The sequence below is a fragment of the Tamandua tetradactyla genome, chromosome 21, assembly GCF_023851605.1.
Source record: "Tamandua tetradactyla isolate mTamTet1 chromosome 21, mTamTet1.pri, whole genome shotgun sequence".
NCBI lineage: Eukaryota > Metazoa > Chordata > Mammalia > Pilosa > Myrmecophagidae > Tamandua > Tamandua tetradactyla.
Window position 1 is genome coordinate 1279198 of NC_135347.1, and position 27423 is coordinate 1306620.

General features: G+C 41.1%; 1 protein-coding gene and 1 non-coding gene across 2 annotated transcripts in view; one reads left to right on the top strand and one right to left on the bottom strand.

Moving 5' to 3' along the window:
- Window positions 1–23496, bottom strand: part of GRAMD2B (GRAM domain containing 2B) — a 157479-nt gene extending 133983 nt beyond the window's left edge. The window contains exons 1-2 of the mRNA XM_077138778.1: window positions 23480–23496; window positions 23143–23209 (exon numbers count right to left, since the gene is read on the bottom strand). Of these exons, the coding sequence (XP_076994893.1) occupies window positions 23143–23162 (20 nt within the window). The 5' untranslated portion in view covers window positions 23163–23209; window positions 23480–23496. The remainder of the gene's footprint in view (window positions 1–23142; window positions 23210–23479) is intronic.
- On the top strand, window positions 17174–17244 carry TRNAD-GUC (transfer RNA aspartic acid (anticodon GUC)). Its single transcript has one exon. It is a non-coding gene; the product is annotated as a tRNA-Asp (tRNA).
- Window positions 23497–27423: the final 3927 nt, after the last annotated feature.

Genomic DNA, 27423 nt, shown 5'->3' on the forward strand with positions numbered 1-27423 from the left:
TTTTATTTTCTAGATAGGCATATTACTGAAAACAGGAAGGTCAGAAAATAAAGTTCATTGTGACTATTTTCAATCACCACTTTGTGCTTTATGCACAAAGCAAACATTAGTGCTTCTCCACTAGTGTTACCTGCAGCAGTGAGAGCTTTGTTCCCTAGTAGGTATGCTCTCTCCTTTCCCCTGCTGTGATCAGTCGGTGACATTGTAGAATGGCTGGCTTAAATGAGGTACATGGGTTCTAATTGTGGAAGAGGGCAAAGTTTCCTGGGAAATCAAACTGTTAGGCTTGGCCTTGTTAGCATTTTGCTGTAACCAGCTGATTACCAGCCAGAGACAAGTTTATGCCACTCAGTGTGTAGTACCGACAGTAAGCATGCTTTTGAAATAAGGTGGCATATGTCTTTCAGTGGGATTTCCTTGGTACTTAATAGGGTGAACAATTTATCCTGGCTTGCCTGGGGTTTTTCTGAGTTTAGCATCCTAGGACCCCCTCAGACTTGGGAAATTTGACATGGGTGGTTACAATTCGGGTGTCACATTGCACCCCAGCTTCTCTCCTTGTCCTTCCTTGATGGTGTGCAGTCTGTATTTCCCTTTTCCATCTTAGCTCTATGTTGCAAGACATTGAATAAGCAAAGTTATACTAAATTGTTGAATTAAATAAACCAATCACAACATTTCAGATAATAGCAATAATCTGCAAGGAGTAGTTTCTGCTCCTCATAAACGAAAAAGACCAAACAGCACAGATGTTAATAACCAATGAAAAGTAATACGTTACTTTCTCTAAGGCAGATTTGGATTTTAAGTGTGGGCAATGCTTAACTCAGAAGAAAATTCTATACAGGAGGAAATTTCAGTGTCAGTAGCCAGTCTTCATACATATTTTTCAGTAGGGAAACTTTCCTAGCACTCATCCTACAAATATTTATTTATTAGCAAGGCCCTATGCTAGCTTCAGTGGGTGACAGAAAAAAATTTAGGAAATGTATCACTGTTCCAACAATGTAGCTAGAAAGAGACAACATACATCACTGAAAAGTTAACTAACAATAAAAGTGGGAGGAGGGCTGTAAATAAAGCAAATGTTTCTTGAGTCTGTACTAGACAACATTTTTTAGTCTACATAGCATCTGTGCTAGATAATTTCCATATAAATACCTCATTTAATCCTTGCCAGAACCACATTTTTACAGATGAAGAAACTGTACCTTGAAAAGTTAAGCAACTTGGCCATAATTACATAGCAAGGATGTGCTGGAATTCATTTACTCATTCAACAAATATTTATTGAGCATTTATGTTTAAAAGGAGATGACTTAAGAAGCCTGATAGAAAAGGTGGAGTTTGAGTTGTGTTCTGAAGAATGAGGAGACACTGGAAAAGCAGAAAGGGGAAAGGAATAGGGCTCATAACGAATAAATGTGAGTGAGCGCAAGAATGGAGTTTGTGTTGTCAAAGTAGGGGTTTGAACACTAAAATAGAGACTAAATTATGAAGGACCGTGAATGCCAGTATGGATAATTCAAACTCTCTCCTGTATGTTAATGGGAATAGAACGATGAAAGGCTCTTTTGATAGCTATGTGCATGATGCTGGGGAAACAGAAGGAGATGGCGAGGCAGGAAGGAAAAAGACGAATTGGATTTTTATTGCAAGCTTATTGCTGAGTTAATTTCTTATCATGAGAAATTGGGTCAAAGATGAGTTTTACTGAAAGCCTAGAGCAGGGGTCACAAACTCAAATGTCTTCAGGAGTCAGAAAGGCTAGCAAAACTATGAGGTGGGGATAGGAGGCAGTAGGTGGTAGAAAAAGAAAGTGTGCATGCCCTCCCTTTGGGCATTCAACTTTTTAAGAAAACAGTTGGTGGTGGGAAGGGGCAATCAGCCCACGTCTGAGGGCTTAGGTTCTGATTCAGCAGGGAATTGCTCGTTCGTGAACTGCCCTGAAATTCACTTCTTTTTTTTTTTTTAAATTTTTTTTTATTAATTAACGGAAAAAAAGAAAAAAAAGAAATTAACCCAACATTTAGAAATCATACCATTCTACATATGCAATCAGTAATTCTTAACATCATCATATAGATGCATGATCATCGTTTCTTAGTACATTTGCATCGGTTTAGAGGAACTAAAACACAACAGAAAAAGATGTAGAATGTTAATATAGAGAAAAAAAATAAAAGTAATAATAATAGTAAAAAAAACCAAAAACAAAAAACACAACCAGACAGACAAAAACAAACAATAAACAAAAACAACAACAACAACAACAAAAAACCTATAGCTCAGATGCAGCTTCATTCAGTGTTTTAACATGATTACTTTACAATTAGGTATTATTGTGCTGTCCATTTTTGAGTTTTTGTATCTAGTTCTGTTGCACAGTCTGTATCCCTTCAGCTCCAATTACCCATTATCTTACCCTGTTTCTAACTCCTGCTGGACTCTGTTACCAATGACATATTCCAAGTTTATTCTCGAATGTCGGTTCAGATCAGTGGGACCATACAGTATTTGTCTTTTAGTTTTTGGCTAGACTCACTCAGCATAATGTTCTCTAGGTCCATCCATGTTATTACATGCTCTATAAGTTTATCCTGTCTTAAAGCTGCATAATATTCCATCGTATGTATATACCACAGTTTGTTTAGCCACTTGTCTGTTGATGGACATTTTGGCTGTTTCCATCTCTTTGCAATTGTAAATAACGCTGCTATAAACATTGGTGTGCAAATGTCCGTTTGTGTCTTTGCCTTTAATTCCTTTGAGTAGATTCCCAGCAATGGTATTGCTGGGTCGTATGGCAATTCTATATTCAGCTTTTTTTAAAAATTTTTTTTTATTATTATTTTTTTTATTAACGGAAAGAAAAAAAAAAGAAAAAAAAAGAAATTAACACAACATTTAGAAATCATACCGTTCTACATATGCACTCAGTAATTCTTAACATCATCACATAGATGCATGATCATCGTTTCTTAGTACATTTGCATCGGTTTAGAGGAACTAGAACACAACAGAAAAAGATATAAAATGTTAATATAGAGAAAAGAAATAAAAGTAGTAATAATAGTAAAAAACAACAAAAAAAAAACCCTATAGCTCAGATGCAGCTTCATTCAGTGTTTTAACATGATTACTTTACAATTAGGTATTATTGTGCTGTCCATTTTTGAGTTTTTGTATCTAGTCCTGTTGCGCAGTCTGTATCCCTTCAGCTCCAATTAACCAATATCTTACCCTGTTTCTAACTCCTGCTGGACTCTGTTACCAATGACATATTTCAAGTTTATTCTCGAATGTACATTCACATCAGTGGGACCATACAGTATTTGTCCTTTAGTTTTTGGCTAGTCTCACTCAGCATAATGTTCTCTAAGTCCATCCATGTTATTACATGCTTCATAAGTTTATCCTGTCTTAAAGCTGCATAATATTCCATCGTATGTATATACCACAGTTTGTTTAGCCACTTGTCTGTTGATGGACATTTTGGCTGTTTCCATCTCTTTGCAATTGTAAATAACGCTGCTATAAACATTGGTGTGCAAATGTCCGTTTGTGTCTTTGCCCTTAAGTCCTTTGAGTAGATACCTAGCAATGGTATTGCTGGGTCGTATGGCAATTCTATATTCAGCTTTTTGAGGAACCGCCAAACTGCCTTCCACAGTGGTTGCACCATTTGACATTCCCACCAACAGTGGATAAGTGTGCCTTTTTCTCCGCATCCTCTCCAGCACTTGTCATTTTCTGTTTTGTTGATAATGGCCATTCTGGTGGGTGTGAGATGATATCTCATTGTGGTTTTGATTTGCATTTCTCTAATGGCCAGGGACATTGAGCATCTCTTCATGTGCCTTTTGGCCATTCGTATTTCCTCTTCTGATAGGTGTCTGTTCAAGTTTTTTTCCCATTTTGTAATTGGGTTGACGGTCTTTTTGTTGTTGAGTTGAACAATCTCTTTATAAATTCTGGATACTAGACCTTTATCTGATATGTCATTTCCAAATATTGTCTCCCACCATGTAGGCTGTCTTTCTACTTTCTTGATGAAGTTCTTTGATGCACAGAAGTGTTTAATTTTGAGGAGCTCCCATTTATTTATTTCCTTCTTCAGTGCTCTTGCTTTAGGTATAAGGTCCATAAAACCGCCTCCAATTGTAAGTTTCATAAGATATCTCCCTACATTTTCCTCTAACTGTTTTATGGTCTTAGACCTAATGTTTAGATCTTTGATCCATTTTGAGTTAACTTTTGTATAGGGTGTGAGATATGGGTCCTCTTTCATTCTTTTGCATATGGATATCCAGTTCTCTAGGCACCATTTATTGAAGAGACTGTTCTGTCCCAGGTGAGTTGGCTTGACTGCCTTATCAAAGATCAAATGTCCATAGATGAGAGGGTCTATATCTGAGCACTCTATTCAATTCCATTGGTCGATATATCTATCTTTATGCCAATACCATGCTGTTTTGACCACTGTGGCTTCATAATATGCCTTAAAGTCAGGCAGTGCAAGACCTCCAGCTTCGTTTTTTTTCCTCAAGATGTTTTTAGCAATTCGGGGCACCCTGCCCTTCCAGATAAATTTGCTTATTGGTTTTTCTATTTCTGAAAAATAAGTTGTTGGGATTTTGATTGGTGTTGCATTGAATCTGTAAATCATTTTAGGTAGGATTGACATCTTAACTATATTTAGTCTTCCAATCCACGAACACGGTATGCCCTTCCATCTATTTAGGTCTTCTGTGATTTCTTTTAACAGTTTTTTGTAGTTTTCTTTATATATGTTTTTTGTCTCTTCAGTTAAATTTATTCCTAGGTATTTTATTCTTTTAGTTGCAATTGTAAATGGGATTCGTTTCTTGATTTCCCCCTCAGCTTGCTCATTACTAGTGTATAGAAATGCTACAGATTTTTGAATGTTGATCTTGTAACCTGCTACTTTGCTGTACTCATTTATTAGCTCTAGTAGTTTTGTTGTGGATTTTTCTGGGTTTTCGATGTATAGTATCATATCGTCTGCAAACAGTGATAGTTTTACTTCTTCCTTTCCAATTTTGATGCCCTGTATTTCTTTTTCTTGTCTAATTGCTCTGGCTAGAACCTCCAACACGATGTTGAATAATAGTGGTGATAGTGGACATCCTTGTCTTGTTCCTGATCTTAGGGGGAAAGTTTTCAATTTTTCCCCATTGAGGATGATATTAGCTGTGGGTTTTTCATATATTCCCTCTATCATTTTAAGGAAGTTCCCTTGTATTCCTATCCTTTGAAGTGTTTTCAACAGGAAAGGATGTTGAATCTTGTCAAATGCCTTCTCTGCATCAATTGAGATGATCATGTGATTTTTCTGCTTTGATTTGTTGATATGGTGTATTACATTAATTGATTTTCTTATGTTGAACCATCCTTGCATACCTGGGATGAATCCTACTTGGTCATGATGTATAATTCTTTTAATGTGTTGTTGGATACAATTTGCTAGAATTTTATTGAGGATTTTTGCCTCTATATTCATTAGAGAGATTGGTCTGTAGTTTTCTTTTTTTGTAATATCTTTGCCTGATTTTGGTATGAGGATGATGTTGGCTTCATAGAATGAATTAGGTAGTTTTCCCTCCACTTCGATTTTTTTGAAGAGTTTGAGGAGAGTTGGTACTAATTCTTTCTGGAACGTTTGGTAGAATTCACATGTGAAGCCGTCTGGTCCTGGACTTTTCTTTTTAGGAAGCTTTTGAATGACTGATTCAATTTTTTTACTTGTGATTGGTTTGTTGAGGTCATCTATTTCTTCTTGAGTCAAAGTTGGTTGTTCATGTCTTTCCAGGAACCCGTCCATTTCATCTAAATTGTTGTATTTATTAGCATAAAGTTGTTCATAGTATCCTGTTATTACCTCCTTTATTTCTGTGAGGTCAGTAGTTATGTCTCCTCTTCCATTTCTGATCTTATTTATTTGCATCCTCTCTCTTCTTCTTTTTGTCAATCTTGCTAAGGGCCCATCAATCTTATTGATTTTCTCATAGAACCAACTTCTGGTCTTATTGATTTTCTCTATTGTTTTCATGTTTTCAATTTCATTTATTTCTGCTCTGATCTTTGTTATTTCTTTCCTTTTGCTTGCTTTGGGATTAGTTTGCTGTTCTTTCTCCAGTTCTTCCAAGTGGACAGTTAATTCCTGCATTTTTGCCTTTTCTTCTTTTCTGATATAGGCATTTAGGGCAATAAATTTCCCTCTTAGCACTGCCTTTGCTGTGTCCCATAAGTTTTGATATGTTGTGTTTTCATTTTCATTCGCCTCGAGGTATTTACTAATTTCTCTCGCAATTTCTTCTTTGACCCACTCTTTGTTTAAGAGTGTGTTGTTCAGCCTCCACGTATTTGTGGATTTTCTGGCACTCTGCCTATTATTGATTTCCAACTTCATTCCTTTATGATCCGAGAAAGTGTTGTGCATGATTTCAATCTTTTTAAATTTGTTAAGACTTGCTTTGTGACCCAGCATATCGTCTATCTTTGAGAATGATCCATGAGCACTTGAGAAAAAGGTGTATCCTGCTGTTGTGGGATGTAATGTCCTATAAATGTCTGTTAAGTCTAGCTCATTTATAGTAATATTCAGATTCTCTATTTCTTTATTGATCCTCTGTCTAGATGTTCTGTCCATTGATGAGAGTGGTGAATTGAAGTCTCCAACTATTATGGTATATGTGTCTATTTCCTTTTTCAGTGTTTGCAGTGTATTCCTTACGTATTTTGGGGCATTCTGGTGCGGTGCGTAAATATTTATGATTGTTTTGTCTTCTTGTTGAATTGTTCCTTTTATTAGTAGATAGTGTCCTTCTTTGTCTCTTTTAACTGTTTTACATTTGAAGTCTAATTTGTTGGATATTAGTATAGCCACTCCTGCTCTTTTCTGGTTGTTATTTGCATGAAATATCTTTTCCAAACCTTTCACTTTCAACCTATGTTTATCTTTGGGTCTAAGATGTGTTTCCTGTAGACAGCATATAGAAGGATCCTGTTTTTTAATCCATTCTGCCAGTCTATGTCTTTTGATTGGGGAATTCAGTCCATTAACATTTAGTGTTATTACTGTTTGGATAATATTTTCCTCTACCATTTTGCCTTTTGTTTTATATATATCATATCTGACTTTCCTTTTTTTTTACACTCTTCTCCATACCTCTCTCTTCTGTCTTTTTGTATCTGATTCTAGTGCTCTCTTTAGTATTTCTTGCAGAGCTGATCTCTTCGTCACAAATTCTCTCAGTGACTTTTTGTCTGAGAATGTTTTAATTTCTCCCTCATTTTTGAAGGACAATTTTGCTGGATATAGGAGTCTTGGTTGGCAGTTTTTCTCTTTTAGTAAATTAAATATATCATCCCACTGTCTTCTAGCCTCCATGGTTTCTGCTGAGAAATCTACACTTAGTCTTATTGGGTTTCCCTTATATGTGATGGATTGTTTTTCTCTTGCTGCTTTCACAATCCTCTCTTTCTCTTTGACCTCTGACATTCTAATTAGTAAGTGTTTTGGAGAATGCCTATTTGGGTCTAATCTCTTTGGGGTGCGCTGCACTTCTTGGATCTGTAATTTTAGGTCTTTCATAAGAGTTGGGAAATTTTCAGTGATAATTTCTTCCATTAGTTTTTCTCCTCCTTTTCCCTTCTCTTCTCCTTCTGGGACACCCACAACACGTATATTTGTGCAGTTCATATTGTCCTTGAGTTCCCTGATACCCTGTTCAAATTTTTCCATTCTTTTCCCGATAGTTTCTGTTTCTTTTTGGAATTCAGATGTTCCATCCTCCAAATCACAATTCTATCTTCTGTCTCTTTAAATCTATCATTGTAGGTATCCATTGTTTCTTCCATCTTTTCTACTTTATCCTTCACTTTCATAAGTTCTGTGATTTGTTTTTTCAGTTTTTCTATTTCTTCTTTTTGTTCAGCCCATGTCTTCTTCATGTCCTCCCTCAATCTATCAATTTTGTTTTTGAAGAGGTTTTCCATTTCTGTTCATATATTCAGCATTAGTTGTCTCAGCTCCTTATCTCATTTGAACTATTGGTTTGTTCCTTTGACTGGGCCATAATTTCAATTTTTTGAGCGTGATCTGTTATCTTCTGCTGCTGGCGTCTGGGCATTTAGTCAGATTTCCCTGGGTGCTGGACCCTACAATTTGAAAGATTTTTCTGTGAAATCTCTGGATTCTGTTTTTCTTATCCTGCCCAGTAGGTGGCGCTTGTGGCACATGTTTGTCTGAGGGTCCCACCAGTAAAAGGTGCTGTGGGTCCTTTAACTTTGGAAAACTCTCGCCGTCGGGGAGGTTCGCTAGCCTAAGTGGCTTGGAAGTGTGCCAGCCGGCCCGGGGTCCAAACGCGGGGAGGGTCGCCGGCCGCCGCAGTCCGGGATAGTGCCCGTCCGAATTTTCTAGTCGGCCCAGGGCGCCAAGCGTGGCGGGAGGGTGCCAGCCGCCTCGGCCCTGGAGAATGCACCGTTCCTGGGGAGCCACGTGTTTGAAAGGGCCCCCCCCCCTCATCATTCTCCGTGGCCTGGGGATTTCCGATCCAATTCTCTCAGTTGGTCCGGGGGACCGCGCGTGGTGTGGGCGCCAGCTGCTGTGGTTTGAGGGGACTGCCTGTCCAATTCTCCCAGCCGGCCCGGGAAGGGGGAAGGGAGGAACTCCAGCCGCTTGCCGCCCCTCCCAGTGAAGCCCGCGCCTCTCGTCGATCTCACCGGAGCGGGTTCTCTCAGCCAGTCAGCTGTTCCAGGATGGGGTACGCTGTCTTTTTGATCTCTGTTGTGGCTCTGGGAGCTGTTCTGTATCATTTCTACTCCCCTAGTAGCTGTTCTGGAGGAAGAACTAAGATCCGTGTGTCTTACTAAGCCGCCATCTTCTCTGGAAGTGAAATTCACTTCTTGATATGAGCTGTCCATGATAAATATGACAAAAATTGCATGTAATATGTTTGGGCTTTATGTTCAAATGGGAATAAGGCTCTGATGGCACACAACACTGAAAGAAAATGTGAATATTAACCACTTGACTGTGAAGCAGTCTGCTTCAGCGGGCATAGAACTGCCACTGCCTGACCCCTCTGACCGCTCCGACATGGCCTCTGCCCAGGGCACTCCTAGCCTGTGTCACAGTTTTCATTTTTGCGTGAAAATTGAAACAAAGACCAGGTGATCAAAGATAAACAGCTGGAGTAGAAAGTTTATGTAAACCTAGCTATAAAAGGAGCATGTATGTTGGCCAAAAAAAAAAAAATACCGTATTATAATAACTAGTAAACTAACTTGAAGATAGCAGTACCTGTCTATGGTAAATTGAATTATGTACACCAGAATAAAGCGTGCTTTTTATTTCATGCCTGTGAGTGTGAACCATTATAAATTGGAACTTTTGAAGATGTTATATTTAGTCAATGTGTGGCCATCGCATCAGAATGGGCCTAAAACGGGAGGCCTTATAAAGAGAAGCTAAGGGGCGGTGCTGAAACAGGAAGTCAGTGGAACCTGGAAGAGAAAGAAGAGGACATCTCCATGTGATGGGAAAGCCAAGGAACCCAAAGATTGCTGCCCTGCCCAGATGCTACTGACGCTGGGAGGAAGCAAGCCTTCTAGCCTCTGAAACTGTGAGCCAAAATAGTCCTGTTGTTAAACCAGCCTATTGTGTGTGATTTGTCATAGTAGCCTGGAAAGTAAGACAGCTTTTGTGGAAATTGAGACAATGAAACCTAATAAATCAAACATGACAAAAACTGACCACTGTCAGGCAGTTTTAAGTATGACCACCACTGATTCAAATATCTCATTTTTATGATACTCTTTAATAAATCACAATGTTGACTCTTTATAAATTGATATTGTAAAAGAGTGTCTGATATAGAAAAATAAGCAATGAATTTGAACTCCCTCACTTGGTAAATGGGTTTGCTTGCTAAAGCTGCCGGAATGTGATATATCAGAAATGGAACAGTTTTTTAAAAGGGGATTTATTAAGCTGCAAGTTTACAGTTCTAAGGCATCTGGGGAACGATACCTTGGCTCAGGAAAGGCCAATGGATCAGGGGCTTCTCTGTCAGCTGGGAAGGCACCTGGCTGGCATCTGCCAGAGTTTTTGGCTTCTCGTTTCCAACAGCTCCACCGGGGACATTTTCTTTCTTCATTTCCAAATATCTGGGTCTTGTTTTGGCTCTGTTGGTTCTGGTCGCCCTCATGGCTCTAAAGCTCTTTCCAAAATGGTTTCCTCTTAAAGGACTCCAGTGAGCAACCCCTCCTTGAATGGGTGGAGACATATCTCCATGGAAACCACCTAATCAAAAGGTCCCACCCACAATTAAGTGTGCCATATCTCCTTGGAGATGATAAAAAACATCCCATTTATTGAATTAGGATGAATTAGGATGAAAGAACATGGCTTTTCTAGAGTACACAACAGTTTCAAACCAGCACAGTAAGCCAGTTAACATCTCTGGGGTTTGCTTTTTTAGTTCTACCAAATAAAGGATTAGTTCAATTTATCCTGCTGACATGTTGGTTTGGAATTTAACTTGTTTTAAAGAGGGGAAATTTATTATAAATTTTATGTGGATGATGGTTATCTAGCTTTGCTTGAAAAATTAGAAGATCTGGCAAGAACTGTCTGGTACGAGTTACTAGTGTTCGCGTGCGACGCGGCTGACCCTGCAGTTTGCCTCAGTCTTCAGTCTACCTTATCATCTCCCTCTACCTGCTTCATTCATTCTTGTAACCTGCATTTGAGTTTAAGATTCCTGGCCTAAATGGTGTTGAACGTTCTCTGGCTCTAACCTTCTTTGTTTAAACCTTACTAATTAAAGTTTACTAAAAGAATATTTTCTTTCTTCCATGAATAAAAGTTCCATAAACTCATGGATTTAATCTTGTACAATGATGATTACTTTTTTTTTTAATCAAACCATTCTGAAAATTCATGTCTAATGGTTTAAACGAGGAATAAGCGACGAATATGCCTAATGGTATTAGGCTAGGTAGGAAGTGGGAAAATCATGAGCAAATATTCTTCTCCTAGTATTACTCTAAGTGTGGGAATTGGAGGTTGAGGCACAAAACCAAACTGAAAGCACCATGATGAACAGTCATCTGGGTTTGAAGAGTACCTCCACTATTTCCTTGCCGAGTTACTCTGAAAAGGCACTTAACCTCCCCAAGCCTCTGAAAAATGGTTTAGTAATTGTATCTACCTCAAAAGGTGGTTGTGAGCACTTGGTGACATAACACATGTAAGGTTCAAGCATGAAGTCTGTGCATGGCAAGCATGAAGACTGCCCATGGTGAGCATGAAGCCTGCGCATGGTGAGCATGAAGCCTGCACTTGGTGAGCATGAAGCCTGTACATGGTGAGCGTGAAGCCTGCACTTGGTGAGCGTGAAGCCTGCACGTGGTGAGCGTGAAGCCTGTGCATGGTGAGCATGAAGCCTGCACATGGTGAGCATGAAGCCTGTACATGGTGAGCGTGAAGCCTGCACTTGGTGAGCGTGAAGCCTGCACGTGGTGAGCGTGAAGCCTGCACATGGTGAGCATGAAGCCTGTGCGTGGTGAGCGTGAAGCCTGCACATGGTGAGCATGAAGCCTGCGCATGGTGAGCATGAAGCCTGCACGTGGTGAGCATGAAGCCTGCGCGTGGTGAGCCTGATGCCTGCATGTGGTGAGCATGAAGCCTGCACATGGTGAGCATGAATCCTGCGCATGGTGAGCGTGAAGCCTGCGCGTGGTGAGCATGAAGCCTGCGCGTGGTGAGCCTGATGCCTGCATGTGGTGAGCATGAAGCCTGTGCGTGGTGAGCATGAAGGCTGCACGGCGAGCATGAAGCCTGCGCATGGTGAGCATGAAGACTGCACATGGTGAGCATGAAGCCTGTGCGTGGTGAGCATGAAGGCTGCGCATGGTGAGCATGAAGTCTGTGCATGGCGAGCATGAAGCCTGCGCAGGGTGAGCATGAAGCCTGTGCGTGGTGAGCATGAAGGCTGCACGGCGAGCATGAAGCCTGCGCATGGTGAGCATGAAGCCTGCGCATGGTGAGCATGAAGCCTGCACGTGGTGAGCATAAAGTCTGTACATGGTGAGCGTGAAGCCTGCACGTGGTGAGCATGAAGACTGCACATGGTGAGCGTGAAGCCTGTGCGTGGTGAGCGTGAAGGCTGCGCATGGTGAGCGTGAAGCCTGCATGTGGTGAGCATGAAGCCTGCGCGTGGTGAGCATGAAGACTGCGCATGGTGAGCGTGAAGCCTGTGCATGGTGAGCGTGAAGCCTGCACGTGGTGAGCGTGAAGCCTGCACGTGGTGAGCGTGAAGCCTGCACGTGGTGAGCATGAATCCTGCGCGTGGTGAGCACGAAGCCTGCGCATGGTGAGCGTGAAGCCTGCACGTGGTGAGCATGAATCCTGCGTGTGGTGAGCACGAAGCCTGTGCGTGGTGAGCGTGAAGCCTGCGCGTGGTGAGCATGAAGCCTGCACGTGGTGAGCATGAAGCCTGCGCATGGTGAGCGTGAAGCCTGCACGTGGCGAGCGTGAAGCCTGCACGTGGTGAGCATGAAGCCTGCGCATGGTGAGCATGAAGGTTGCACGGCGAGCATGAAGCCTGCCCATGGTGAGCATGAAGCCTGCACGTGGTGAGCATGAAGCCTGCACGTGGTGAGCATGAAGCCTGCGCATGGTGAGCATGAAGGTTGCACGGCGAGCATGAAGCCTGCACATGGTGAGCATAAAGCCTGCGCTTGGTGAGCATGAAGCCTGTGCGTGGTGAGCCTGAAGCCTGCATGTGGTGAGCATGAAGCCTGTGCGTGGTGAGCATGAAGGCTGCACGGCGAGCATGAAGCCTGCACATGGTGAGCGTGAAGCCTGCACGTGGTGAGCGTGAAGCCTGCGCGTGGTGAGCGTGAAGGCTGCGCGTGGTGAGCGTGAAGCCTGTGCATGGCGAGCATGAAGCCTGCACATGGTGAGCATGAAGTCTGTGCATGGTGAGCATGAAGCCTGCACATGGTGAGCATGAATCCTGCGCATGGTGAGCGTGAAGCCTGCGCGTGGTGAGCATGAAGCCTGCGCGTGGTGAGCCTGATGCCTGCATGTGGTGAGCATGAAGCCTGTGCGTGGTGAGCATGAAGGCTGCACATGGTGAGCATGAAGCCTGTGCGTGGTGAGCATGAAGGCTGCACGGCGAGCATGAAGCCTGCACATGGTGAGCGTGAAGCCTGCACGTGGTGAGAGTGAAGCCTGCGCGTGGTGAGCGTGAAGGCTGCGCGTGGTGAGCGTGAAGCCTGTGCATGGCGAGCATGAAGCCTGCACATGGTGAGCATGAAGTCTGTGCATGGTGAGCATGAAGCCTGCACATGGTGAGCATGAATCCTGCGCATGGTGAGCGTGAAGCCTGCGCGTGGTGAGCATGAAGCCTGCGCGTGGTGAGCCTGATGCCTGCATGTGGTGAGCATGAAGCCTGTGCGTGGTGAGCATGAAGCCTGCATGTGGTGAGCATGAAGCCTGTGCGTGGTGAGCATGAAGGCTGCACATGGTGAGCATGAATCCTGCGCATGGTGAGCGTGAAGCCTGTGCGTGGTGAGCATGAAGGCTGCACGGCGAGCATGAAGCCTGTGCATGGTGAGCATGAAGCCTGCGCATGGTGAGCATGAAGCCTGCGCATGGTGAGCATGAAGCCTGCGCATGGTGAGCATGAAGACTGCACATGGTGAGCATGAAGCCTGTGCGTGGTGAGCATGAAGGCTGCGCATGGTGAGCATGAAGTCTGTGCATGGTGAGCATGAAGCCTGCACATGGTGAGCATGAAGCCTGCGCATGGTGAGCATGAAGCCTGCTCATGGTGAGCATGAAGCCTGCATATGGTGAGCATGAAGCCTGCGCATGGTGAGCATGAAGCCTGCGCAGGGTGAGCATGAAGCCTGTGCGTGGTGAGCATGAAGGCTGCACATGGTGAGCATGAATCCTGCGCATGGTGAGCGTGAAGCCTGTGCGTGGTGAGCATGAAGGCTGCACGGCGAGCATGAAGCCTGTGCATGGTGAGCATGAAGCCTGCGCATGGTGAGCATGAAGCCTGCGCATGGTGAGCATGAAGACTGCACATGGTGAGCATGAAGCCTGTGCGTGGTGAGCATGAAGGCTGCGCATGGTGAGCATGAAGTCTGTGCATGGTGAGCATGAAGCCTGCACATGGTGAGCATGAAGCCTGCGCATGGTGAGCATGAAGCCTGCTCATGGTGAGCATGAAGCCTGCATATGGTGAGCATGAAACCTGTGCATGGTGAGCATGATGCCTGCGCATGGTGAGCATGAAGCCTGCGCATGGTGAGCATGAAGACTGCACATGGTGAGCATGATGCCTGCGCATGGTGAGCATGAAGCCTGCGCATGGCAAGCACGAAGCCTGCATATGGCGAGCACGAAGCCTGCACGTGGTGAGCGTGAAGTCTGTACATGGTGAGCATGAAGCCTGCGCGTGGTGAGCATGAAACCTGCGCGTGGTGAGCGTGAAGCCTGCGCGTGGTGAGCGTGAAGTCTGTACATGGTGAGCATGAAGCCTGCGCGTGGTGAGCATGAAGCCTGCGTGTGGTGAGCATGAATCCTGCGCATGGTGAGCGTGAAGCCTGCACATGGTGAGCATGAAGCCTGCGCATGGTGAGCATGAAGCCTGCACGTGGTGAGCATGAAGTCTGTACATGGTGAGCATGAAGACTGCGCATGGTGAGCGTGAAGCCTGTGCATGGTGAGCATGAAGCTTGCGCATGGTGAGCATGAAGCCTGCACGTGGTGAGCATGAAGTCTGTACATGGTGAGCATGAAGACTGCGCATGGTGAGCGTGAAGCCTGTGCATGGTGAGCATGAAGCCTGCGCATGGTGAGCATGAAGACTGCACATGGTGAGCATGAAGCCTGTGCGTGGTGAGCATGAAGACTGCGCATGGTGAGCGTGAAGCCTGTGCATGGTGAGCATGAAGCCTGCGCATGGTGAGCATGAAGCCTGCACATGGTGAGCGTGAAGCCTGTGCATGGTGAGCATGAAGCCTGTGCATGGTGAGCGTGAAGCCTGTGCGTGGTGAGCGTGAAGGCTGCACAGCGAGCATGAAGCCTGTGCATGGTGAGCATGAAGCCTGCGCGTGGTGAGCGTGAAGGCTGCACAGCGAGCATGAAGCCTGTGCGTGGTGAGCATGAAGGCTGCACAGCGAGCATGAAGCCTGCGCATGGTAAGTCCTCAGAAAATTCTATCAATGGTGGTGACAATGAATTGAGCTGGTCACATTCTCACTAATGTTAAGTGAAGCCTTACCATTTTCCGTTCTGAATGTCATATTAGCTTTGGTCTGCATGCAGCTTTCGGAAGATCTAATCCAGAGGGAGAGAGAATATTAAAAACCTGGGTCCATGGAGCGTTGACATTGGTGATGATGACTCAGCCCAACTGCCAGGGAGCCTGGAACATTCCTGTTTAACTCTTGGATTAGGTCATACCTAAAGTCTCTTCCTCTTTCCTCAAACTCCTTTATCCTGTGGATTCTATGATAAAGATTGGAAAGGAGGTTAATTCATGCCCTGAAATCATGAGCACTTCTCTGAAAGGATGTCGAGAGGTGATGTATGTTACCTTCGACAGAGTCTGTTACTATTTGCCGCAGGTTGTGCCTTTGGAGGGAGTTTTGCTGCCAGAAATATTAGAAAATTGATCTTGTCGCTCCAATACACATGGCGAGAGCAGACTGAAGGCAATCTTTCTTTTTGTGTATTTGGGTCTTTGTGATATAAGGGAAAGGAATCTGTAAGTCCACCCAACAACTTGTGCAAAAGTTTTCAATGCTTTTAAATGCATTTTCTTAAATTTTTAAAATCAGTTGAGACAGTTAATTTTGAACATTCAGTCAGTGTAAATTTCTGTTGAGTGATATTTATTGTTTGAACAGTGTTGTGTTGGTAAGCCAGTTCTCCAAGAAAACAAACAAAAAGGGCTCTGATTTGTAGCGTTTGCCTGTTTCCATGGTGTAAATATTCCATTATATATGATTTCAAGCTACCTATGTAATGTTGTTACTGACCATGGCTTCAGAAAGAGATGCTAAAAATCAATCCTCATGAACCAGTGTGAGCTGACCCCACACCACTGTAAAACTTCGAATGCTTAAACTGGTGAAATAGGAGTCTTCCTCCAGAGCTACCCAATTTCAGAAACTGTGCTCTTTGATTTAAATGGCTTTATCACCTGACAAATCTGATCAAACTTATTGCATATTTTGTTGATTTTAGCTACAAATTGGTAATTATTTCCAGAGAAATATTTCTGAAGACAATAGGATGATTAGCATTCTCATAAAGATTTCAGAATTGCTCTTCTCCTGTTTACAAAACAATATATATTTGTTGTAATATTTTGGAGAATATGCAAAATGTAAAAAAGAAATTAAAAAGTCAATTCTTAATCTCCTGAGATACTCACAATTAGCATTTTGGCATCATCAAAATTATACTTTATTCTGAGAATTATTAAAATAGCTTAGCAATCCAGAAAGTATAGTCAATGTGTACCCCAAATACTTTCATTTTCAAGAGGCCTTGCTATAGGAAGTGAGGAAGAGACAGACATATCTGCTCGGTTCCTTCCCTGCAGCTGGCGCACCAGGGAATAGAACCAGAGGAAACGTATTTGGGGAATTCCATGAAACAGATTTGAGGAATAATGATTTGGAGGTAAGTATAACACAAGCCAGCGTGTTCTTGCGATTGGTCTGGAAATTACATGGTAGGTGGGAGTTTAAAATAAATAGGTGACGCGCAGCTGTATGCTGATACTGTGAACCACTGATTGCACACTTTGGATGGTTACATGGTATGTGAATATATAATATACATCAATAAAAAATAAATAGTTAAAAAACACACAAAATAAATAGGGGCCTTAAAAAGCACCCGATTAAGATACTTTGTGATATAGGCATATCCTTTTAGTATGAGTTACAGTTCCACAATTCTAGGATTTTCCTTCTAGCTACTCTGAGATACTGGAGGCTGAAAGAAATAGCAATATAATGATTCAGCATTCACACTCATTTGTTAAATCCGACCTTCTCTGTATAACTCCACCATCATATAGGCATATCATTTTAAAGATAAGTAAACCAGGGTGCGAGGGTTGTTCAGTGGTGGAATTCTCGCCTGTCATGCGGGAGACCTGGGTTCAATTCCCAGTCCTTGCACTTCCCACAAAATAAGCAAACAAAAAGCCAACCCAACAAAAACTCAACAAATGGTGCTGCAATAATGAGATACTCATAGGGAAATGAAATGTGACCCCACCATGCAGCATCCAAAAAAATAAAAAAGATAAGGAAGCCGAGTCCAGAGAGGTTTCATGGTCACATAAATAGTTATTGGCAGAGCTAGGGCTGTCATTCTGACTCTTGCTTTATGCCTGGCCTTGTAATGTGGATCCCTTCACGCCATGCTGCTATGCAGAATTTTCTTCTTTGGAACCCACAGGAGAATGAAAACACATCAGGACTCTCTCCTGGCAATAGTCCATCTGTACTTCATATTGTTTTATACAGAACAAGAGACAGAGACTACCACATAATCTGTAGCCTTTCATTTTCCAGTGCTATTGTGTGAAGTGACTTTGGGCATTAACTTTCATAGACTCTGTCATTAATTTTTAATATTAAAAATTTCCCTGGTTTGCTGAATTTCAAAGGTCTATCCCCGTCCCCATATATTGCAACTGGATCCCAAGGTCGGTACATATTTTGTTTAAAAAAGCAGACTGGTTGTGTTAGGGTTATTCTTACTGTGTCATTAACTAGCTGGGTGAGTTAGGTATCTCTATGCTTTAGTTTCGTAATCTGTAAAGTGAGAATAATAATAATATTGCTATAATAGGCTTATGGGAATCTATTTAATACATGTAAAGTCTTTGAATATTGCCTGGCACATAATAAGCACTCAGTAAGTTGCTGTAATTATTATTACCAGCATTTATAACAAAATTGAAGGGACCAATTTAAACTGTCTTTTTTTTGGGAAATTTTACAAAAAAACACCTTTAATGAGATGTAATTTACATAACATAAAGTTCACTTGTCTAAAGTACATTATTTAATGGTTTTAGTGTATTATCATCATCTCATTTTAGAACATTTTCATCACTCCAAAAGTAAACCTTGTACCCTTTAGCTGTCCCAATTCCCTCTGAGGCAACCACTAACGCATATAATCTACTTTATTTCTTTATAGATTTGTCTGTTCTGGAGATATAAATTTAAATACTCTATGTGGCCTTTTGTAACTAACTTCATTTATCTAGGATTTTATTTTTGAGGTTCATCTAGATTGTAGTATATATCAGTATTTCATTCCTTTTTGTTGTAGAATATTCCCTTGTATGGGTATAACATTTCGTTTATCCATTCATCAGCTAATGGATATTTGAATTGTTTCTACTTTTTGGCTGTTATGAAGAATGGACATTTGTGTAAACTTGTAAAATGGAACAACCACACTGGAAAACAATTCAGTGATTCCTCAAAATGCTGAACATCGAGCTACCATAAGCCCCAGCAATATTATGCTTAGAATATGCCAAAGAAAACTGAAAACATGCCTGCACAAAAACTTGCACACGAAGGTTTCAATTTCTTCTCACCTTCACCAACACTTGTCATTGTTTGTATTTTTTATTATAGCTATTCTGGTGGGTGTAAAGTGAAATCTCATTGTGGTTTTGGTTTGCATTTTCCTAATGACTAATCATGTTGGGTATTTCTTCATGTGCTTATTAGCCACTAATATATCTTTTTGGAAAATGTCTATTCAAATTTTTTGCCCACTTTTAAATTGTTTATTTATCTTTTTATCATTGAGTTGTAAAATATTCTTTGAATATCTCTCCTTAATACAAGTCCTTTATCAGATATGATTTGCAAATATTTTCTCCCTTCTGTGAGTCGTCTTTACCGCTCTTGATACTGTCTTCGAAGTGTAAAAATCTTTCAGTGTAACGAAGTCCAATTACCAGTCTTCTCTTTTGTCATTTGTGCTTTTGGTTTCATGCCTAATAAATCATTGTCTAGCCCAAAGTCATAAAGATCTACTCCTATGTTTTCTTCTAAGAGTTTTATTGTTTTAGTGCTTTCATAACTATAAAATCTCTGATCTACTTTGAGTTAATTTTTTTCTTTTATTTTTTTAAATACCAAAAAACACAAAGCAAATGCAAACATTCCTATTTTGATCATTCCATTCTACATATATAATCAGTAATTCACTATATATATATATGGTTGCATATTCATCATCATAATCATTTCTTGGAACAATTGCATCTATGCAGAAAAAGAAATAAAACAAAAACAGAAAAAAAATTTATACATATCATACCCCTTACCCCTCCCTTTCATTGATCACTAGCATTTCAAACTAAATTTATTTTAACATTTGTTCCCCCTATTATTTATTTTTATCCCATATGTTCTACTCGTCTGTTGGCAAGGTAGATAAAAGGAGCATAAGACACAAGGTTTTCACAATCACACAGTCACATTGTGAAAGCTCTATCATTATTACTTTGAGTTAATTTTTGTTTATGGTGTGAGGCAGGAGTCCAACTTCATTCTTTTACATGTAAGTAGATACCAGTAGTTTGGCACTTTTTGCTGAAAAGACTATTCTTTCCCCATTGAATTGCCTAGGCCCCTTTGTTGAAAAGTAATTAACAATAAATGCTAAAGTTTATTTCTGGATAACCAATTATCTTTAACACAATATAAAAGTAGAAACTTATTGAGAATTTGATCATTTCTGTCCCTTTTGAAGACATAGCTTTTTTTCATTTTTAACATGTCTAGATTAAGTGCAGGGCCAGGGTTTTTGGTATCATCCCTTTCTCTTTCTTGTTAACTCTGAAATTACATTTTCTAGGTGGGTGTTTGTTTCACTGTTTGTAGCAACAGCAATAACAAAGAACACTTATACTGATGATTCTTTACAAAATCTTCAGGCATTTAGAAGGTTATGAATTATCTCTCAAATAAAGACAAAGTGAGTTTTATACACTAATATATATCTATGTTGCTATTGATTACAGCTCTTCTAGTTTGCATTCATCCTGCAAGTTTTTAAAACAGAGAAAGCAGCGGGATTTGGGGCTGAGCTGAATTCGAAGCAAGGTGCTGAGATGGCTCTGTCTCTGATAGTTCAGTCTTGAGAATTGAGCGCATAGAATCAGCTGAAATGTCAGGTCATAAGTGGGCAATCTACAAATGAAGAAATGCGGATGGCCAAGGAACATATGAAAAATATTCTCCACTGGTAATAAAACAATGTAGAAGGCCCAACTGGAAGACAAATCGGGAAAGGGTTTTGAAAGATCACAATGTTTCTGGTGACAGAGGCTGGCTTCTTCACCTGCAGTGCTGGAAATGACTCCATAAGGGAGATACCACCCTCATTTTGCTGATGAGAAAGTTGAGGCTCAGAGAGGAGAAGTTAACCAATCTCATGTCTCACAGCTTTCGAGTGAAGAAGCCAAGACTCAAACACCATTGCATCGGCTGTAGGTACACACACCAACTTTTCTGTCTCTACACTGAGTACTTAACCCAGATGGGACAGCATCATTTTGAGAGTTCTGGTAGAACAGAATTTGAGATCTACCTCTGTCCTCTGTACCCGGGGGAACTGTGCGAGTTGTGGTTTGGCCATCAACCTGAGGCCAGCACAGAGGCTGTGGAGCCATTGGCAATTTCTCTTGAGATGAGATTTTTTTCCAGTTTCTTTCTTTTTTTTTTAATTTTTATTAATAAAACCAATCAACATACAATATGGACATTCTTTTTTTATCACATAGTTGTGTATTCATCATCATGATAGTTTATTAGAACATTTGCATCAATTCAGAAAAAGAAATAAAAAGAAAACAGAAAAAAATTCATGCATACCATACCCCTTACTTTTCAGTGTTTCTTGTAAGGTTTTCAGGGAGGAAGGGTGAAGAAAACATATTTATTGTGCAATTTCTATTTTGTAATTTCTATACACCTGGCACTTTACATATAGAGATATTTAATCCTCTTGATGCTGTGAAACAGGTACATTTTTCACCATTTTGGTGATAAGGCCACTGAAGATCAAGAAAAATTGTCTCCTTCCCTAGTCCACATACTCAGTTAAACAGCAGCAGAGCTGATGTTCTAATGCAGGCTTTAAAATCCAAAGCCTTGTTTCTATCTCCTGTAACAGTGTCTCCCCAAAATGGAAGGAAATCACAGGTTTCCCGGTGTCTTCAATGCATTGACATTTTATACTGTGTCTTTGCCTTCATAGTGTCGCTGTATGTACCCATTGTGATGCCTTCACCTATCTTTCTGGAGGCATTTGTTTATAGCCCCAGGACAGGGCTGAGCATAATAACCCTCCCAGAAAATTATCTTTCCTGTAAGGATGGGATTCTTTGAGGAATAGTCAAGCAATTGGTAGTTTGGAATTTCTAGAGGAATTTTTTTTTAATTAAGTACCTTTGTTTGTCACTTTACAAATGTCACTTTACATTTGAACTGTAAAACAAAACAAAGCCAAAATATAAACTTAACAAGGAACTCAAAGAAACCTAACCGAAAACCAAACCCATATTTCTTGATTAAAAGGAACTTAAAACCAAAACTTAGAGTTGACGCCACCAGTATGACAGGGCAGGTGTTTTGGGATCCCATGTTCCCTTTACTAAATTGGGAAAAGCTGAGCCTTCCTGAATAAATTGAGTCCTAGATTGCAACCATGCCTTCCAAGCATCTCCCAGTCTTACTCATGCTACCTCAGCTTGAATTCCTCTTTCTTCCACTTGAAAAAACCTCAAGCTCAGCCATTTCTTCTATGCAATAGATCTATAAACAAAATACAATTGTGTCCGAGGTTCCTGATATTAAGGGATGTGGGATCAGCTCAAGCGCCTGCTGATGAACAAGGGGCAACCAACAGGCAACCGAAAACTTTCTCCTTGTAGAGACAGCCTATTCTGGAGATGCTGAAGAGACCTTTTATATAGCAAGGAGGCAACACTCCCATCTCCACTGTTTTTTCCCAGGTCTGAGACCTGTCACTCACAATTCCAGGCCTTGATCCACTGGCTTTTCTTTCCTCTCCTGGAGCACACCCTTCCAGGGCATGAGCTGTGTTTGGAGCGCCTGCCGAATGCTTCTTTCCACAGGTAGGGCCCCGAATCTTTGGGCCTGCTGTTTTCCCCACATCTTCTGGGGGCCAGCTGATCTCTAAGAAACTCTGGGAAGTACCAGGAAGGAACTTTGAGTTCACTTTTGATCTGGCCAATGACAGCCCTTTCAGTTAAGTGACCTGGTCTTTTTTCTATCACCAGGGCTGCATCAGAGGTTTCTCTTTCAGTGTTTGCTCTGAAGGAAGAGATCAGCCACCACTGAAACGCATACGTGCGGGTCAGCAAATGAACACAGAAACATTCTCTTCTAGGTCATATTACCTGCCACCTCAAGAGCTTCCTTTTGTCCTGATGCTGGCTTGGGGTCCCTTTCACTGACCCTTACTCGCAACGACCTTTATCTACCTCCAACCCCGGTGTCTTTCCTCACTTTAGAAGGTGGTAAGTGTACACTAACTCAGCTTCCACTTGAATCCGCCCTAAGTGTTCCTCGGTGTATTCCTTTGAAGCAATGGCTGTACATTATACAAATCAAACACGCTCAACACGACTTTGATATTTACTAAGTGATAATATCAACGTCTTATCTGTCTTCTCCATGCTTTCAGTAGCCAGATTATAGTTTTCTTTTTACAGCATGCTTTGTGCTGGGTTCATCGTGATCCTTTCCTCATTGTGGGGATTCAATAACCACATAATGAACCCCTCCTGCTAGAAGATTAAAGTAACAAGAAAGTTTAACCCTTCCACTCTTCCTCCTTTTTAGTTGTCCCACCAGGTCACAAGCTCGCTCATTACTTAGAAGAATGCAGAATGACATTTAAGGGTTTTTAAACTGTATCAAATGTAACTTTAATTGGCTGAATGCAAATGATTAAATACAATTACATACTTAAGTCATTTTAATCTAAGACCATTGCAAGACATAACATACCTGAGATGATTTGCATGCATAAGAAACAGGAAATGAGTAGGGGGAGTCCATCTACTTGAGTTCAAGGCTAGGTAATAGAAGAAGAGATTTACATACATGAGATTATTAAGAATACCAGTAATTTTAATTCCTATTTCCCTTTTCCTATTCTTTTTATCAAAATTTGTCTCCAGATCCTGTGATCGATTGAAGGCATCAATGACCCCAATTAAATTAACAGCTTCTCTATCCGTCTTTTGTTTGATAACTTAGAAGTCCCTGCCCACTCTGAGTTGAGGTGGCCTGGGAACTTGCATATCTAGTAGAATATGACAGTGAGACAGTTCTGAGACTGGACCTCAAGGAGTCTTGTGTGTTTCTGCTTCCTCTTGGGCTGCTCTGAGGTCACCATGACAACCAGCCAGACTGAAGGCCATTGCACCTTTCCAGCTGTCATAATCTACCTGGTTCCCAATGGGCCCTCCGACCACAGACACCTGAGTGAGCCCAGCTGAAATCTAATTGGTTCAGACTAGCAGACCCACCTGCCAACGTGTGGCTAGATCCATGGCAAATGATAAATAGTTGTTGTTTTATACCCATAAGTTTTGAGATGATTTGTTACACAGTGATAGCTCACTGGTTTAGGTCCTATATTAATAGGGTAAAACGTGTTGCTCCCCCTCGGGGCAATAACATTTTACGAATTGTCAACTACTTAATTAAATGAATGTAACTTTGAGAAGGCCTTCAGATTCAGTAATCAGTCAGGGGGCCTTTAGGGAGCATAGTGGAATCTTCCGTGGATAGTAGTATGATCCTCGTGAAAGGCCTGGTGTCATAGAAATAAATAAAAATAGCTTTAGGGTAGGGTCTGTGACAAGTAGCTGACACCTATTAAAGATTTCAGAATCATAGTTGGCTGCCACAACCCCTCTCCAATCACTCCTTCTATCCTTCCATTTCCCTTTTTAGCCTTCCTCGCTCACAATTTACAGAAGCTATGTTGTAACAGTCCCCAGGCCTGACCTCAAGCAGCCTCATGTGTTTCTGTGTCTTCTCTGCAGTCACCATGTGACATGCCTCAATCACCACCCGCTCTTCTCAGTCTGTTGCTGGCAGTACTTCTCATCCTTTTATCGACTATTCTCCAGGTTTTTGCATTAAAACGGTAACGCATTGTCTGAGCAAGACAAATATGGCTTCCAATCCTGTCTCCCGTCTCACATGTAAGGTCTTTGGACGTGTTAATGGTCAGTGTTCATGTACTCTGCAGGATGGTGATAAGAAAGGGCACTCAGAAGTCTGTTCTCATTCTCTCTCCTGCTTAACTTTGACAGTTAAGGAAAGAAATTAGAGAAAAAATGATGCTTATTGCTTTTAAGAAAGTTAGTCCAAGGTTCTTTTGATCCCCCATAGAGATAGTTTCTGCTGACTTACAAACTTTGAGCTATGGGTCAAAGCTTTGGCAAATATTAACCCTCATTTTACTGTCCTTGATATTAGCAGTCAGAGAAATGAAAGTTCAGAAGTTTCAGATGATGTGGATGGATCCAAAGTCAGAGATATGATTGGAGGTGAAGCTTTAAATATACAGTAACAGTTTGATTATACAATTACTGCGTTTTAAAATAAATACAAATTTTAAAGTGACCTTCTATTCCAAATTAGGGATATAGAACACATCCATTCTTAGGTAACTCCTCACAAACCACATGGGTGCTATTGCAGACAAATAAAGGAACTTGCCAGCTTACTACAGACATTTCATTAACTTGAAAATCCACTAAAGACACCTCATAAATTCAGCTTTAGGAAAAGACCAGGAATATGTCACTGAAAGGGGAAAGCTAGTAGAAAAGTTGGGGGAACTCTGTTAGCCTACAAGCAGTATCATAATGAGGTGTGTTCTAGAATAAAGAGGCCCAGCTCAGTGTTTGAAAACTTTTGTTACTACTTGTGGGAGTTTGCTTAGGTCATCTAACTTCCCTTGTCCTCAGTTTGCTTGTGTATAAAACGTGGGCTTGGAGTAAATCAGTGTTTCCCAATATGATGATCTGTGGAACAGTTCTTTTGCAATTTTTCTGCAGAGTCCACTTTATCAAAGAAGAAAATAGGAAATACTTCACAGTCTTAGATATTTTATTCATTCCTCCTTTACTCCTTGCAATGACCACATGATGTGTTATTAGTCTCGCCTTACCCAGTATTGCGTTTTTGTTTTTTTTTCCCCCCAGCATTGCTTTTAACCACATCGTTATTTATAGTGACCACTGCAGCCTGTGAGAGAAGAGCAATACGGCACTGCTCTGGGGGCAGTGGGCTCAGTCCTCCACACCCTCTCCAGCTACCCCTGTTCCCCAGCTACCAGCCTTATGGTTTTAAATACTATTTATATCTGGATGAGTCCCAAATCTTATAATTCCTTCCTGACCTCTCCCACATTAAACAGCTCATGAGTTGGGACCGCACATCAAGGAACTGAGAAAGCCTTCTTGACCAAAGGGGGAAGAGAGAAGTGAGACAAAATAAAGTGTGAGTGGCTGAGAAATTTCAGAGTCGAGAGCTTATCCTGGAGGTTATTCTTAAGCACTGTACAGATATCCCTTTTTAGTTTATAGTGTATTGGAGTGGCTAGAAGGAAGTGCCTGAAACTGCTGAGCTGTGTTCCAGTAGCTTTGATTCTTGAAGATGATTGTATAACAATATAGTTTTCATAATGTGACTGTGATTGTGAAAACCTTGTGTCTGATGCTCCTTTTATCCAGAGTTTGGACAGATGAATTAAAAAAATCAAGTAATGGGGAATAAAGGGTAAAAAATTGGGTAGATGGAAGTACTAATGGTCAATGAGAGGGAAAGTAAGGTATGAGATGTATGAGTTTTTTCTTTTTATTTCTTTTTCTGGAGAGATGCAAATGTTCTAAAATGGTCATGAGGAAGAATTCACAACCATATGATGATATTGTGAGCCACTGTTTCTACACATGTGTGTATGCTTCTCAATAAAAATATTTTTTAAAAAACAAAACATCCCAAAGCTTACTATGACCAAACCAGAATTTTGATTCACAGTTCTCCTCCAAATTTTTCTTGTTTTATGCTTTTCAGTAAATACCTTCCTCATCCATCTGGTTGCTCAAACAACAATTTAGTTAGGAATTGTTGATTTCTCTCATCTCCTCAGTCCCTGAATTCAGCCCACCAACATGCCTTGTCATCTCTACTTTCAGAATGCATCTGGAACTGACGGCTTCACTTTATTTGCATTTTTATCCAAGCTGCCATCAACTCTTATCTAGACAACTGCAGTAGCCTCCCAAGTGGTCCTCTAGCATCTATTCATACTCTCCCCTCCCCTTACAAAGAGGAGCCAGAATGGTCTTTGAAAATAAAGTTAGACCATGTTATTCGTTTTAAAACTTTCCAGTGGTTTCTCATTTCACTTAAAATCTAAACTGTGCTCTGTGGCCATGCTTGGCCCTTCGCCCACACCCGCATCTCATCTGGATCCTGCTTCCCTACACTGTTTTTGTTCCTCATTTACACCTACTAGCTCTTCCCTCTCCCTGGACAGCTCGGCCTCCAACTCTTCTGGCCATCACTCACTCTCCGTTCAAATGTTACCTCCTCAGAGACGCCTTCCCTGACCACCCCATCAAAGACTATCCTATCTTGTGCAGAAACTGTCACCTTATTTTTTTTTTTGTAACCAAAGTAAAATGATGTGGCTTTATTAAGTATTAGACAGGTCAGGCATCAGAACAATGACTATTATGAGAAATAAAGATGCATAATAAATAGTTTTAAAGAGGTCAATTAATCAATAAGGCAAAAACTTGCCAATCGCATGTGACTCCAATAATGAGGCCTTAAGATGCATGAAAGAAAAAAACTGACAGTGCTACAAAAAGGAGAGCTATCCCAAATTATAACTAGAACTTCCAACATTTTCTCAAAATCATTAGAAAATTAGATGAAAATAAATACTAATGTGTAAGGCTTGAACAATATTTTCCACAAATTTGGCCTCACTGGCCTTGTGGCAATAAATGATGAACACCCAAAGTGTAACAATCACTGGCTATTTATTCAGGCTTTGCCACATGTAATCAGCCAACAGCATTTGTATTTGGCATGTGTTTCTTCTGTCTCTTGGTTTAAATTAGAATTTTTATGCTGTCATTTATTATATCCATTAACTTAATACTCATTTGCTGTTTTATTAACATTTAAGTTGTTGCTATAGGATTTATAATAAGCATTTTTGAATAATCTCATTCTACCATTAAATATGCTCTA